The 16,426-nt window shown below is 42.2% G+C and overlaps 1 protein-coding gene across 1 annotated transcript; it reads right to left on the bottom strand.

Annotated features, from left to right (window-relative positions):
• Positions 1-215: 215 nt before the first annotated feature.
• MBOAT4 (membrane bound O-acyltransferase domain containing 4) lies at positions 216-9,692 on the bottom strand. The gene is made up of 3 exons (XM_044278183.1): positions 9,577-9,692; positions 5,439-5,663; positions 216-1,167 (listed from the first exon to the last, which is right to left on the bottom strand). Exons 1-3 carry the CDS (start codon positions 9,690-9,692, stop codon positions 216-218), a joined length of 1,293 nt encoding a protein of 430 aa, XP_044134118.1.
• Between the last annotated feature and the right edge of the window lie 6,734 nt (positions 9,693-16,426).

Raw genomic sequence — 16,426 nt, 5'->3', positions numbered from 1 at the left:
TGTTCTGTGCACTATTATCTTCTAGACTGGAAACTGGTTAGCAGACTTCAATTTGTTATCTATGCCCAGTAGTTGGATTTTTAGTTAAGGGTAGCCTTTTTCTGGCCATAAATCCTTGATGCAACAGCCGCCATGTAAACACGAATTCACATGTCGCTCTCTGTACTAGCTGATAGCAATATAACTAATGTGGTATGTGGACAGGGTTTATGATGTTATAGTTTTATTTTTATCAAAAATATCAATAAAACACAGTACAATAAAGGAAATAAAGTGTTGTAAGAAAATAGGAGAGCCATTAGCATTGTTAAGTTCCTTGTTTCTACAGCTACCATGATAAAAGCAGTAATCAATTGTGTCTGGAACCAAGTTAATACTCTGCAGAGAAATTTGATATATGGTGATTTTGAAATAATGCTTAACTTGGCATGTATCCTGTAGTCGGCTTCTACCATCAAAGCCCAACATAAAAAGCCAAAGATTTGTCCAGGGTACAGTCCATGCCACCAAGCAGAAAACGCAAAGGTGCTCAGTAATGGTTTCTTCGAGCAGCTTTGGAATATCAGTCTTCGGAGCCACTTTGCTGTGCTTTTATTCCAAGTTCTGGCAAACAATGACATTCTGTTGGTTGTTTCTAATGTATAGATGTTGCTATCAGTAAAAGCTGAATGGTTGCTCAGTCCTATGTAAAAGCCTGCACTGTATAATAGGGCTTCGTCCAACAACCAGTGGGAGTAGTAGGTTAGTTTGAATAACAATGCTGTGCTCCACATAACATATATGCATTCCCATTGTCTGCAGTCTGTGAGGTTGTATTGAAAGTTTACATGCTCAAATAATATACCTCGTAATGTATGAAACAAGAAGAATAGTGTGCAGGCTTTAATTACAGTCCAGGTCTGCCATAGCTTATCACACACTTTGTAGTTACTGATTTGCTGCTGGAATTCCACAAATGAACACAGCGGCCCACCCAAAAGTGCTGGGAAAAACAGTAAGTAGGAGAGAACAGCTAGTATGGAGCACGCTGGCTGACAACGAAGACCTTTCTCCTTCGACTCCATAACATCCTTTGTGTTTACAGTCACTTTTTTTTCATGGATATCCATGGCAAGGGACGTGATTTTTTGAGTCAGCAGCATGAGAGAAGAAATCATGATGGACACCCTATAGAAAGTATACCATAAAATTGCAAATAGAGAAACCAACAGAGTAGCAGCACAACGTCTTACTGAATCCGGTGTAAATCCATAGAGAAGGTGGTACACGCAGTCTAGGATCCAGGTTTGGAACAGCAAGCATAAAAATAAAGAAAAAACGCAGCACTCTTCCAAGTCTTGTGATTTATTCAAAGAAGTGCATCAAACATGGCAACGTTTCGACTATAACCTGGTCTTTGTCAAACCAAAGACTAGGTTATAGTCAAAACAGGCTTGGCAAAGACTAGATTATAGTCGAAACGTTGCCATGTTTGATGCACTTCTTTGAATAAATCACAAGACTTGGAAGAGTGCTGCGGTTTTTCATTATTTTTACCATAAATTTGCACGACATGTTTTGACTTTTTGAGCTATTTAACAGGTATTAAGGTTGGATTCAGATGGTTGCCCTTATTTATGTCTGCTAAACATGGACCCATTCACTTGAATGAATGAGTCTCGCATGGAAAACAGACAACAAAGGTATATGCTGCAAGCTTCTCTGTATCAACTAATGGTCCGTGCAGAAAAACTGACATCTCATTTGCATAATTTACTTCAACGGGACTGCAGGTGAATTGGGCTTTTAAAGGCTATAGAGACATTTGGGGCATTTTTATTATTGCGTTCTGTTTATTCTGGGATAAAACATTTCAAATGGTCTTTATTAAAAGTTTTTAACTGCTTGTCCTCGGCCTTCACTTATCAAAGTATGTGCAGACTGTCGTCTCTCCTTCTCCATGAAATCTGTTACAGAGCTCCTTTGATGTCTTGATCTGCAGCTCTTATCTCTAGTTCCCTGACAGCTCATAAGCACTTATTTAATCTATATTCATACCATGTTCTGTGAAAATTCTTTTTAAAAAAAAACTTTCTTATGGAATAGCCCCTTTAAGTAGATTACATGGGGGTGGTGGCACTAAGGCTTCAAAACTTTCTACAATTAACCTAAAAGGAACCTATCACCATGAAGATGCAGTACAATCTGCAGGCAGTATGTTATACAGCAGCTGAGCAGATTTATATATAGTTTTAATGGAAAAGATTCAGTAAAACAAGTCATTTATAAATTTAAATCTCTGCTCTTTCTAGGCTCAGGAGTTGTGTGGGTGGTCCTACTCAGTTACTGACAGCTAACACTACATGACCAAGCATAGAGAACTAAAAGGAAAAAAAGGACCGGCACTCGCTGTTAGTATATAATCTTGTTGTGATTTATTGTCACATTCCAGTGACGCGTTTCGACATACAATCTGATAAAGGCAAATTGTCGCGTCACTGAAATGTGACAATAAATCACAACAAGATTATATACTAACAGCAAGTGCCTCTCCTTTTTTCCTTTTATCTACATGGGACGCCTGCCCTGAGATACGCGCACCGCCACTCCATTTTCCGCAGTGCCGATTGATATATTGCATAAGCATAAAGAGCTGTCAATCAGTAAGCAGCACCTCCCACATGACTCCCAAGCATAGAAAGAGCAGTCATTTTAATGAATAAATTATATTATACTAAAGCTTTTCCCATAAAATATATATCCCATATATATCAATATGCTCAGCAACTTTTACTCTACACCATGCTGAAGGCAGATTGTACTGCCTTTACATGGTGACAGGATCCCTTCAAACTGGCCACATGTGACTCAATGGTTAGCACTTGCCTTGCAGCACTAGGGTCCTGCATTCCAAGAGAAACATGTGCATAGAGTTTCTATGTTCTGCCTATGTATGTGTAGATTTCCTCTTGCACCCCAAATACATGAATTGTCTTCCTATGAAATTGGTAGTAGTACGTGTGCTAGAAATTACATTGTGGACCCCAATAAGGGCAGTGACGACAATGTTTGTACAGCGCTATGGACTATGTTGATGCTATATAAGCAGGAAATCCATAAAGTTGTAAGTTAGATCGATATATCAACATGTGTCCAGTTTCCCTGCAGCAGCATCACCATGTCCATAGTATAGATGCTATTAAAAGCAATGGGCTGCTGTCTATTCTGGCTAGTAGACTAAGCACCTCCATCTATTAGCTACTTTAATATTTGAAAACTGTTTTTCTAAACTAGGCAATTCCCTTGAATATAAATCTGGTGTTGTCTACCTTTTATTAAATGATTGACTATCTTCAGGATAGGCCATCATTAGTTGATTGTTGGGGGTCCAACAACCCGCACCTCTGTCTAGCTATAGTTCTGGGATTTCTCTTGCTATTGCCGAACAACTAACTGGCAAGGGTGCAGGGTGTCGGACCACCACCAATCAGCTAGTTATGGCCTATCCTGAAAATAGTCCATCACTTGATAAAAAGTGGACAACCTCTTTAAAAGGCTATATGACAGCTTGGTTTTTTTTATGAGACAAGTTGGATTTTTAAAATGGCACCATTTTGGGGTACATATAATGCATTTTAGAACTTTTATTAATATTTTTGGAGGGACCAAATGAAAAACCACAGCAATTCCACTACTGCATTTTCCATTTTGTTTTTATGGCTTTCGTAAATGACACAATAACTTTATTTTTGAAGTCAGTAGAATTACAGCAAAACCAACTTTGCATAGTTCTATGCAGAATAAAATCTAATTTTCAAAATCGTTTGTCTTTGCTTCACCGCATTTTTTGAACCATAACATTTTAATTGTCCCATTGACTGAACTGTGTGTTTTCAGTGGTACCATTTTGGGGTACATACAACTTCTTCCCCGATTTTTACTGCCATGTTTGGCAAGTGGAAAACAATAAATCAGCAATTTGGCCAATTTTTATTTTTTCACAATGTTCACCATGCAAGATAAATAATGTGATCATTTTATTCTATGGGTCAAGCCATAACAAATTGTTTATAGTTTTTGTTTTTTGCATTTATTTTCATGAAAATAAAGGCATTTGAAAGGTGATGTTTGTTGCATACTTGAACTTTTTATATTTCAAAATGCTTGGGACCTGAACTTGCAATCCTCTGATAACCCATATCATTGCAATATTTCTGTATTGCCACAACTCTAGCAATGTAAGTGAAAAATATACTATCCATATACTGCCAAATATAAAATGTCCATAAAAAAGTCAATTCTTTAATTGGTGAACCAGCTTACTTCTCTGCTGCCACCAGTCCACACAGTTCTCCTCCACTTTGGCGTCGGTATTTTCACTGCTCACTTCCGCTCCACCTCTCTGTTCGGGGCCTCCAAATGGTCGAACTTCCTGCAGGGTTTCTACCCGCCAGGCTTCTAGACTCCAGATATCCACTTTATATTTGGCAGTGTATGGATAGTATATTTTTTACCTTTTTAACATTTAGGAGGTAGGAAGCTCCAAGGCACTAGAGTTGTGAACATTTTTTAACTATTATAATGGAAATATAGCGGACCTCATGAGATCTTTCACGTCTGGGGTAGCTATTTTATATTATAAATATTTGTCAATACGTCTGTATTGCAGTATATTATATCAGCTACAGTAAAACTGGAAGAATGCCTATTAGGCCCCGCCAAAGGCCATTTTTAGGTCCCTGACTGCCATGCCAACCTGTCACCTCAGAATCACTTTGCAGGGGACAATATATGAGTGAGGCAGTCCCCAGCCTCTCCCTAACTACTAGATGCCATGCTCATTGACTCTTGCACTTTAAGGGGTAACTGCAGGGATCAAAGTGAACTCAGATTCTGGCAGGGAGAGCGGGATGCCAACTGTGCTTCACAGCCGACATCTGTAAGTGATGGTGTAGGCACAGCTCCTGAACCTGTGCCACCTGTGTGATAATACAGTGACTTGTGGGAACTACCTTCCAACATACTATTATGGTGTAGGGTGGGAAAGGGTTAATTGGGTACTCTCATACAGTGGTGCTGTCAAGTGGATGGAGCCGTGTTGCATTTCACTGCACAGGCATTGGTTGGGAATCACCATTGTGCAGGAAAAAACACGTGAAGGGGATGAGGCACTAAACCAGTGGTGTAATCATGGAATTCTGGAGGTTGGCAGAGGTCCCTGCAATCGAAGCCCTACAGATTACAAAGTGATGGTGTATCGTAGCTCTATGGCATCTCTTTGTGTGATGGGAATGGGCCTTTAACAGTTTATATGCTGAGTTATTCTTCCAGAAATATATTGAAACTGATTAAGCCTTGACCCATGGACTAGACCTTGTTTAATACTAGGATGCTTATAGTCTTTTGTTATATCAACTGATTTGTGTATGACGTGTTTCCAATACGTTAGCTATACTTACTTCATATTCATTATTTCCTGTAAGTAGTATTGTCTATATATCATCCACAGATGGCAGATCGTTTGCCATGCCATCTGCAGCAGAAAAGCCCATCTGTGTATGGAGTGGTAGTTGGCTGTGTGAAACAACACAGTAGCACCCAGGGCAGGAGCAAATAACAATAGAGCATAATGACCCATTGACATAATGGCTAAAATCACTCCTCCAACTAACAGATATAAGTATCTGGGGAAAAAACACAAATTTTATGTTACAAAACAGAAGTCAAAAGAATAACATATTTTTAACTCAGTTTAAATATATCTAAATGTGTGTTTAAAGGGCATCTGTCAGCAGATTTTTACCTACACATTAGGAAAAATAAAAATTTCACATGGACATAATTATTCAGACTCTTTGCTATGACTTATCTCTTGATTATTTCTGAGATGTTTCTACTTTATCGATCTAGGCTGTTAAAGTAGGAGTGCGGCTGTTATGTTACAGCGGTGCATCGAGTAGACTGGGCCGCCGTTAAAAGGCAGTGGCCCAGTCTAAGGCTCCTTAGTGACCGCTGTTAAAAGGTAAATTGGTGGTTACTAAGGGGTTAAGTTGTACATATAGTGAGTGTTTGTAAGTAGGTATATATACAGATGTTGTTATATCTATAGTAAAAACTTGCCAACTCCCCTGGAACATTCATTAGGGGGAGACCTCCCGAACTCCCAACGGAGTTGGCAAATCCCCCACACAGCGCATGGAGGACACGTCATGAAAGGGATGGAAGGGGGTAAAAATTGGCTGTGTTATTTGAGTGACGCACTCTCCTTCCCCCCGCAAGCCCACTTATTCATGTTGGCAAGTATTCTACAGTATGGCACACACTGTCTGGAAAGTTCTTATGTTTTACTCCAAAGCAATGTCAAAGAGTCTTACTAAATATCTTCCCGTGTGTGATGGATGAGGGCTTCACGTTAGTTTGGGGCCTCCAATGAATGGATTGCTCTGTACTCCTAGAAATTTTGATCTGGCCCTTTAAAAGCTGACAGTTTGGGGTCAAGAAAGAGAAGAATGGGAAAGCTGATAGTTCTCTCTATTGCACTGTATGGCAGCTACAGAAAAAAAAAAAAAACGCACTTGTTATTATGCGTGCAGGCAGTGGAGATACAAAAGGTAATTATGTACATGCCATAGTCTGCTTTCTAGGAATACCCCTTTCAAACTGGACAACCACTTTAAAGGGGTAATCCTATGAGTAATGTAAAAAATCGGACATTATACAGTACACGGTAATCTCTTTCTAACAAACTTAGAACCAGCCCTGTACCTCACATGGATCCAGAGATCTCCCCATTAATTCCTCCAAATACTCTGCTAGATTAATTGCATGCTGAAAGCTTAGGGGATGTGTACTTTCTCAGGAGGTGCGTCCTTTCTACTACAGTTGGTAGCAGTTGAAGGATGGAACTGAGCATGTGCTTCCATCTCAATGAGCAGGACAGAGAAATTAGAAAAAGAGCAAACAGCAGGTGGCGCTATACAGATAGATTTCAGTGAATAACTCAGTAATTACATGCAATTACAAAAATATTAAGATCCAGGTGCTGGTTTGAAAAATGTAGAATATTTTTGTGGGAAAATCCTTTTAAGTAAATATGTATTCAACAGTACTACTGAAACTATATTGAAAAAGCTCCTAAAATCCTGCGTTTTTAGCACTGGCCACTAAGCTTAAAGGGGTATTCTGGTTGGTACAAGTTATCCCCTATTCACAGGATAGGGGGTAACTTTAAGATCGGTGGGGCTCCTACCACTGGGACCCGCACCGATCACGAGATCGGGGATCCTGTACCCCCTGCATACCCCTTCCAACTCCCCTAAAATGAGCTCCACTAACATGTGGGACCAGTCACTCCGATCATTTCAGGGGAGCTGCAGGGAGCTTGCAGGGGTTACGGGCCCCGTTCTCGTGATCGGTGGGGGTCCCAGTGGTAGGACCCCCGTCGATCTTAAAGTTACCCCTATCCTGTGGATAGGGGATAACTTGTACCAACTGGAATACCTCTTTAAGGTTACTTTCACACTGGCATTTTGGTTTCCGTTTGTGAGATCCGTTCAGGGCTCTCACAAGCGGTCCAAAACGGATCAGTTTTGCCTTTAAAGCATTCTGAATGGGTAAGGATCCGCTCAGAATGCATCAGTTTGGCTCCGTTCCGCCTCCATTCCGCTTTGGAGATGGACACCAAAGCGTTGCTTGCAGCGTTTTGGTGTCTGTCTGATGAAACTGGGCCAAACGGAACCGTCCTGACACACAATGTAAGTCAATGAGGACGGATCCATTTTCTATGACACAATCTGGCACAATAGAAAACGGATTCGTCCTCCATTGACTTTCATTGGTGTTCAAGACGGATCCGTCTTGGCTATGTTAAAGATAATACAAACGGATCCGTTCTGAATGAATGCAGACGGTTGTATTATCTGAACGGAAGCGTTTGTGCAGATCCATGACAGATCCGCACCAAACGTGAGTGTGAAAGTAGCTTAAGCTTAGTGGTGGGTACAAAAAATGCAGGATTTTAGGATTATATACACTCACCTAAAGAATTATTAGGAACACCTGTTCTATTTCTCATGAATACGATTATCTAGTCAACCAATCACATGGCAGTTGCTTCAATGCATGTAGGGTTGTGGTCCTGGTCAAGACAATCTCCTGAACTCCAAAATGAATGTCAGAATGGGAAAGAAAGTTGATTTAACCAATTTTGAGCGTGGCATGGTTGTTGGTGCCAGACGGGCCAGTCGGAGTATTTCACAATCTGCTCAGTTACTGGGATTTTCACGCACAACCATTTCTAGGGTTTACAAAAAATGGTGTGAAAAGGGAAAAACATCCAGTATGCGGCAGTCCTGTGGGCGAAAATGCCTTGTTGATGCTAGAGGTCAGAGGAGAATGGGCCGACTGATTCAAGCTGATAGAAGAGCAACGTTGACTGAAATAACCACTCGTTACAACCGAGGTATGCAGCAAAGCATTTGTGAAGCCACAACACGCACAACTTTGACGCGGATGGGCTACAACAGCAGAAGACCCCACCAGGTACCACTCATCTCCACCACAAATAGGAAAAAGAGGCTACAATATGCACAAGCTCACCAAAATTGGACTGTTGAAGAATGAAAAAATGTTGCCTGGTCTGATGAGTCTCGATTTCTGTTGAGACATTCAAATGGTAGAGTCCGAATTTGGAGTAAACAGAATGAGAACATGTATCCATCATGCCTTGTTACCACTGTGCAGGCTGGTGGTGGTGGTGTAGGGGGATGTTTTCTGGGCACACTTTAGGCCCCTTAGTGCCAATTGGCCATTGTTTAAATGCCACGGGCTACCTGAGCATTGTTTCTGACCATGTCCATCCCTTCATGACCACTATGTACCCATCCTCTGATGGCTACTTCCAGCAGGATAATGCACCATGTCACAAAGCTCGAATCATTTCAAATTGGTTTCTTAAACATGACAATGAGTTCACTGTACTAAAATGGCCCCCACAGTCACCAGATCTCAACCCAATAGAGCATCTTTGGGATGTGGTGGAACGGGAGCTTCGTGCCCTGGATGTACATCCCTCAAATCTCCATCAACTTCAAGATGCTATCCTATCAATATGGGCCAACATTTCTAAAGAATGCTATCAGCACCTTGTTGAATCAATGCCACGTAGAATTAAGGCAGTTCTGAAGGCAAAAGGGGGTCCAACACCGTATTAGTATGGTGTTCCTAATAATTCTTTAGGTGAGTGTATATATGTATATATATATATATATATATATATACATATATATATATATATATATATATATGTGTATAGTGATATGGGAAAATTGAAATAACATAAAAATTCTTTTAAAATGTTTAACATAAAAAACTTGATTGAAACAATAGATCATTCCCTTTAAATACTGGTAGTTTAGCACAGCAACACAAAGTATATTAGCAGATTCATATGCTTTATTTATATGAAACTAGAAAGTCCCTTTAAAAATAATCCACATGTAAAAAGTTTTAGCTTTTCTAACTACCACATTTTTACAGATAATGACCATTTTATCATTCTAGCAGCAACATGAACTGCATTAGCACATCAAAGCATACCTGAGTATGGCAGGCAAATGGCCATAGGAGCAGAGATAACAGTACAGGACAGCGCAAGGGAAGGCGGCCAGCTGGTACAGAGCGACTGGATGAAATGCAATCTGAATATAATCCATTAAAAGGCCTGTATTTACCAATGTGACAGGTAGCCTGCTCGACGAGTTGTCTTCATCGCCAGCCTAAAGTAGTCACTCCTCATCCTTATATAGTGGCCTAATACCAGTAAAAACAAACATAACGCGCAGCAACTATGCCTGATAACCAAGGTGACCAAGTTATCCTTAAGGGGATTTATTTGTCTACACGTATTTGTTTTCCTAAGAACTGCGTCCAGCACTTTGCTTTGTCTTTGAGAAAAAAAGCAGATCCAGGAGAAATCTGTGAAATGTTAAGCGTGCTAGGTTCACCAAAAATCCACCGTACTGAAGATCAAGTGGGCAGATAATGATGAAGGGGAAATTAGATAGACCTTAATCTTATCAGGAGGACACAGTCTGCTGGAAGACTAATGGAAAATGGTCAGTCTCCACAGTGACGGATAAAAAGAGAATTTCCAAACTGAATAAGAGTCCTGCAGGTAGGATACCTTCTAATGGCTAAAGGTCCCTTTAGAGGGGAGGGAGCGTTCCATCCTGACAATCTGCTGATCGCTAGCGGAGGAGACCGCTCCATTTACATGCACTGATCTCCTCCAGAGTATGGGGAGGGGCGATCGCTAATGCCGTCACTCTTCCCCATAAGGACTCACTGTTTGCCAGCAGGAGATCGAGTTTAGATGGTTACTCGATGAGTGTTTCGCTCGTTCATTGGTTAAACGGTGGTACATTTGCACCACCGATCATCACTAACGATTATCAGTACTATGAACGCTCAAGGTGCCATATGACCAATAACCTAAACATTTAAATTAAACCAATAATTGAACGCACAACCTTTCTAGTGATGAAATAATGGCCGCAGTCCTTTATTAAGGGTTAATCTCCAAACCAATAAATATTCAATTAAAATAATTAAAAATTCACTCTAAAACTATTAAAATATTACTGTCCCCCCCAGAAAAGCTGGGTGACTAACCCCCCTCTAACTCAGGACAGCAACTAAACAATATTAAGGGCGGGTAGGTGGGACGACGTCTTCTCTTCTTTAGGTGCTCCAGCTCCGGACCTACGGACACCTGCTTAAATAGACCAGATTCCAGCCTCCTGGCATTACTTGACCAATCAGCGCTGGGCAGAACTCAGGTACCCAGCAACAGGTAAGTAACCAGGAACCAATCAGCTGAGTTCTTCCACTTCACCTCAGATAATTATGGATCCTGTGTTACAGGGAAAAAAGGCGGGAAAAAACAGGGAGAAAGCAGCAAAACAGGGGAAAAATACACAAATACTGTATATAAGCAATGAAGTTACTGCACATAGCAAGCTTTCAAGGCAATTTAGGACTCCAGGAGAACAAGCACAAAAGATGCGGACAGCACTCCGTGTGCTGTCTGCATACGTTGCTCCGTTCCGTGGCCCCGCAAAAAAAATAGAACATGTCCTATTCTTGTCCGTTTTTTGCGGACAAGAATAGGCATTTCTACAAATTGCGGAAGGCACACGGGCGGCTTGTTTTTTTTGCAGATCCGCAGTTTGCGGACCACAAAAAACGGAACGGTCGTGTGCATGAGGCCTAATTCAGCTCTTCAGGTGGATTCCCTCAGGGGGAACAGGGGCAGACTAGGAACTTAAAGTGGCCCTGGAAAAAAAAATCTAAGAGTGGCCCCATGTTGTAGGCAAGCAACACAAGCAGGCAGGTTCAGCAATACCATAGCGCAAAATACCATCCCATTATATACCAAAGTGCAGCACAATTTATTGCCCCAAAAATCTGAACCATTGTGATGACTATCAGTAGATGCCATTTTCTTTCCTACTCCTCAAGTTGTCTCTGATTAGGATACAGAGCAGGGGCTTAGGAGGTGAGGTGCGGGCACAGCAGTTGGCTGGGTACTGAGTACCTGATTCTCACAGCTCATTATTTATCCGGTCAGCAGCAGAGAGGAGGACTTGGGTGGCCCACCGGGAAATTTCCCTGTAGGGTCTATGGCCAATCCACTTCTGGTGGAGGATGCAGAAATGAATTTACTGTACCGCTGCTCAGAGGGAAGCAATGATACAGAAGGTATCAGGTAATTTACTAAGTGCGATTAACTGCTAATTCAACGCCTTGATTTTGTATGGGGTTAACTTACCTGACAAGAAAGCGCCAAAAAAATCACATTGCCAGTAATGACCTATGGTAATCTGACTGCTCAGCGTACAAATAATCAGAATCTAATGCTAACCCAAAACTCCTTAAGAAACATCGCGTGATAGTGATGTGGAAACGCATCGAGGAGTAGAAATGTGATCACTGTTCCCCGTCATTGCGGCTGGGTGCCTACTGTATTATACAGCCAGCACCCGCTGCGTATGGAGAAGGCTCAACACAGCAGCCCACTCCATACATTACCTCAGCCACCTTGTACCGGTGTACAAAGCAAAGCAATGCACACACTTTAACACATAGAGAAGAAAGACTGTTGGATGATGTCACTTTTCGTGGATTTAGGCAGGTCAGGCTTAGTGGAATCGGGGGCATGGAACAGCGGGATCAGGAGCGGGGCTAGACTGTCCAGCTTTTGGGGGTGAAGCATATGGCCACCATAACTGTGCAGTATCTTATAAGACTGCCTGCCTCCATTGTTGAGTGGATACCTTTGGTAAAGAATGTTACTGTTTTCAGCATTTATGGTGAGCTACCATTTTGTACGTGTTCCCTTATGCCTAACCTGTGCAGAGAGACTATACTAAGTCATCTTGAAAAAAAACAGAACTGCTGCAATAAGTTCTCCAGTTGTCTTTTTTTGCTATACTCTGTGTGACTCCCATCTCTCGCTCTCTCTCCACATATCATCATGGTGTCCCCTGGATGGATGGTCGGGAACACAACAACTGGATCCCAGATTCAAATCTATTTGAATAATACAACCGTCTGCATCCGTTCAGAACGGATCCGGCATCAAATTCTACTGTAAGTCATTGGGCGCCGGATCCGTTTTTTTGTGTCCGAAGAAAACTGATCTGGCATTGTTGACCTACATGGCTTTTGATGATTCCGTTTCCCATGCTGCACACAAAAACGCTGCTTGCATTGGTTTTTGTGTCTGGCATGGGAACGCAACGAAAACCTTTCTGGTGCACTCCGTTCCAGTTTGTTCCGTTATTTCCCCATTGACAATGAATGGGGACAAAACTGAAGTGTTTTCCTCTGGTTTTGAGATCCTAAGACAGATCTCAATACCGAAAAGGAAAAACGCTGATGTGAAAGTAGCCTTACCAAGCACAGCGCCATGCATTCTATTGCAGCTGTGCTTGGTATTGCAGCTCAGCCCCATTCACCTGAAAGGAGTTGAGACGTCCTTAATCCAGGTGACAGTTAGGCCACATGGCCAAGGAAGAGGCCTAAGCGCTTATGGAACTGAGTCGGACCCCCACCAATCTCATATTGATGACCTATCCTGAGGATAGGTCACTAATATGTAAATTCCAGAAAACCCCTTTAAAGTCCCCTAGGGGGACTTAAAAAAGTGTAAAAAAAAGTTTGAAAAATGATTCAAAGGAATGTGTCTTAGCTGCAATACCAAGCACAGCCACTGTACAATGTATGGCGCTGCGCTTGGTAAGCTGTGAAGAGGCAGCAGAGCTCACCGTGCCACAACCTCTTCAAACTGATTGGCGAGGTTGCCAGGTGCTCGGCACCAACAAATTAGATATTAGTGACCTAGCCTCAGGACAGGTTAGCAATATCAAAATCTCAGACAACCTCTTTAAGCTCAGAAAGAGCAGAGGTTTGAAGGAGTTTTGCAAGGCTTATCCTCAGGATAGGTCATCAATATCTTATAAGTGGGAGATCAACTCCCAGCACCAGAGCCAATCAGCTGTTTGAAGAGGCCAATGACATCATATTCATCAGTCACATGGTCTAGGCATGGATTAGTCCCATTATGGTGAATAGGTGGCCGTAACCCCTGGAAACAGGCGATGGAAAAATGAATCAAGCCAGAAAAGGAAGCAATATGGACAATCACAATACATTAGTAAGTGCCTTGTATTAACTTTCTCTACATGATACATGCCATTTGCAGAAGTGAGACAACCCCTTTAAACATATAAAGTTATAAAACTATACATCAATCTGCTCAGCTCCTTCTGCTCTACATAGAGTTCATCATTTTGTGGTGACAGGTCCTCTTTAAAGTGGATTGAGAGAGGCTGAAAGTACCGTAAGTTGCTTCTTGGAAGAAAGAAAGTGCCGAATCATGGGCATAGTCTAAAGAGTTGAGAGGTTAGATGAAAAATGGATATTAAATAAACTGTTAGCTATTAGAGGAGGTTTAAGGGTCTTCTGGTATAGGTCTGTTGATTGAGAAGTGTACCTGGGAAGGGTTTTCAACTTGGAGATTTAGTGATCCCACATTGGTCTTTTCTTGAGATGTGGTTTGGTTGTTGTTTTTTTGGGAGGAGAACCAATGCCCTCTTGTGGAGAGATTAGGGAACATCTGTTGAGAAATGCAGAAGCATCCTTGGAAGAAAGTAATGAGTGAGATCCGTTTTTTGATTTTGCAAACTGTCTTCTGGCTAGAGTAGCAGGTGACAGGTCTGTGAAAATGGTGACTTGTTTGAAGAGATCAGGCAACTATTAGCCACTTTTTAAAACAGTCTTTGAAATGATAATAGTGTAAGCAGACAAGTAAATCTCTTGGGGTTGAATATGGAAAAGATATTGGTTTGCGGACAGTTAGTATCTTTCTGGAGCTGATGGCAGGACAGTAATAAATAGATCAATGAGAAATCCCTGCAGTTGAGCAGAAACAGACTCGGGTATATTCCTGAAAGTAATGTTGTACCTGAAGTGACCAAGCTATTGTGTGCAACAAAGAAAACTTCTCCAATAAACCCTCTAGGTGGGCCTTAGTGGCTGTTACTTGGAGCATAAAGGTGAGATTGAGGATTGGAACTTTCTTTGACTGGAGTGTTTAAAAGGGTATTCCAGTAGGTACAAGTTATCCTCTATCCACAGGATAGAGGATAACTATCAGATTGGTGGGGGTCCTACCGCTGGGGCCCCACTGATCACAAGAATGGGGGCCCTGTACCCCCTTGCTACTCCTCTAAAAGGACCAAAGTGCGAGGCCGCTGCATTCATTTCCATGGGAGTTCCAAAGGTAGCCGAGCGCTGTACTCTGCTATCCATGGAACTCCCGAAGAATTGAACGAGCGGACGCGCATGTGTGACCGGAAGCTTTGGTCATTTTAGTGGAACAACAAGGGGTTTGCAGCGGATAAGGGGTCCCCATTTTTGACTGGTCAAAGCGGTAGAACCCCCACCAAATCTGATATTTATCCCCTATCCACAGCAGAATACCCCTTTAAGATCTGAAAACAGGTCTTTCATGGTGGTCATTGTAACAGGGTGCTACAGTAGTCTGACAGCAGGAGTGTTACTACAGACTGTGTACTGACAGGGGGGAGTGTTACTATAGACTGTGGACTGACAGGAGGGAGTGTTACTATAGACTGTGGACTGACAGGAGGGAGTGTTACTATAGACTGTGGACTGACAGGAGGGAGTGTTACTATAGACTGTGGACTGACAGGAGGGAGTGTTACTATAGACTGTGGACTGACAGGAGGGAGTGTTACTATAGACTGTGGACTGACAGAAGGAGTGTTACTACAGACTGTGGAGTGACAGGAGGGAGTGTTACTATAGACTGTGTACTGACAGGAGGGAGTAACTATAGACTGTGGACTGACAGGAGGGAGTGTTACTATAGACTGTGGACTGACAGGAGGGAGTGTTACTACAGACTGTGGACTGACAGGAGGGAGTGTTAATATAGACTGTGGACAGACAGGAGGGAGTGTTACTATAGACTGTGGACAGACAGGAGGGAGTGTTACTATAGACTGTGGACTGACAGGTGGGAGTGTTAATATAGACTGTGGACTGACAGAAGGAGTGTTACTATAGACTGTGGAGTGACAGGGAAAGTGTTACTATAGACTGTGGAGTGACAGGAGGGAGTGTTACTATAGACTGTGGAGTGACAGGAGGGAGTGTTACTATAGACTGTGGAGTGACAGGAGGGAGTGTTACTATAGACTGTGGAGTGACAGGAGGGAGTGTTACTATAGACTGTGGAGTGACAGGAGGGAATGTTACTATAGACTGTGGACTGACAGGTGGGAGTGTTACTATAGACTGTGGACTGACAGGTGGGAGTGTTACTATAGACTGTGGAGTGACAGGAGGAGTGTTACTATAGACTGTGGAGTGACAGGAGGAGTGTTACTATAGACTGTGGACTGACAGGAGGAGTGTTACTATAGACTGTGGAGTGACAGGAGGAGTGTTACTATAGACTGTGGAGTGACAGGAGGAGTGTTACTATAGACTGTGGAGTGACAGGAGGAGTGTTACTATAGACTGTGGACTGACAGGAGGAGTGTTACTATAGACTGTGGACTGACAGGAGGGAGTGTTACTGTGTTAATATATACTGACAGGAGGGAGTGTTACTATAGACTGTGGAGTGACAGGAGAGAGTGTTACTATAGACTGTGGACTGACAAGAGTGAGTGTTACTATAGACTGTGGACTGACAAGAGGGAGTGTTACTATAGACTGTGGACTATAGACTGTGGACTGAAAGGAGGGAGTGTTAATATAGACTCAGGAACGACAGGAGGGAGTGTTACTATAGACTGAGGACCGACAGATATAAAGTATTGCTATAGACTGTGGACAGACAGGAGGGAGTGTT

Source organism: Bufo gargarizans, chromosome 1 (genome assembly GCF_014858855.1).
Source record: "Bufo gargarizans isolate SCDJY-AF-19 chromosome 1, ASM1485885v1, whole genome shotgun sequence".
In the NCBI taxonomy this organism is placed as follows: domain Eukaryota; kingdom Metazoa; phylum Chordata; class Amphibia; order Anura; family Bufonidae; genus Bufo; species Bufo gargarizans.
This window is presented reverse-complemented; position numbering and strand designations above follow the sequence as displayed.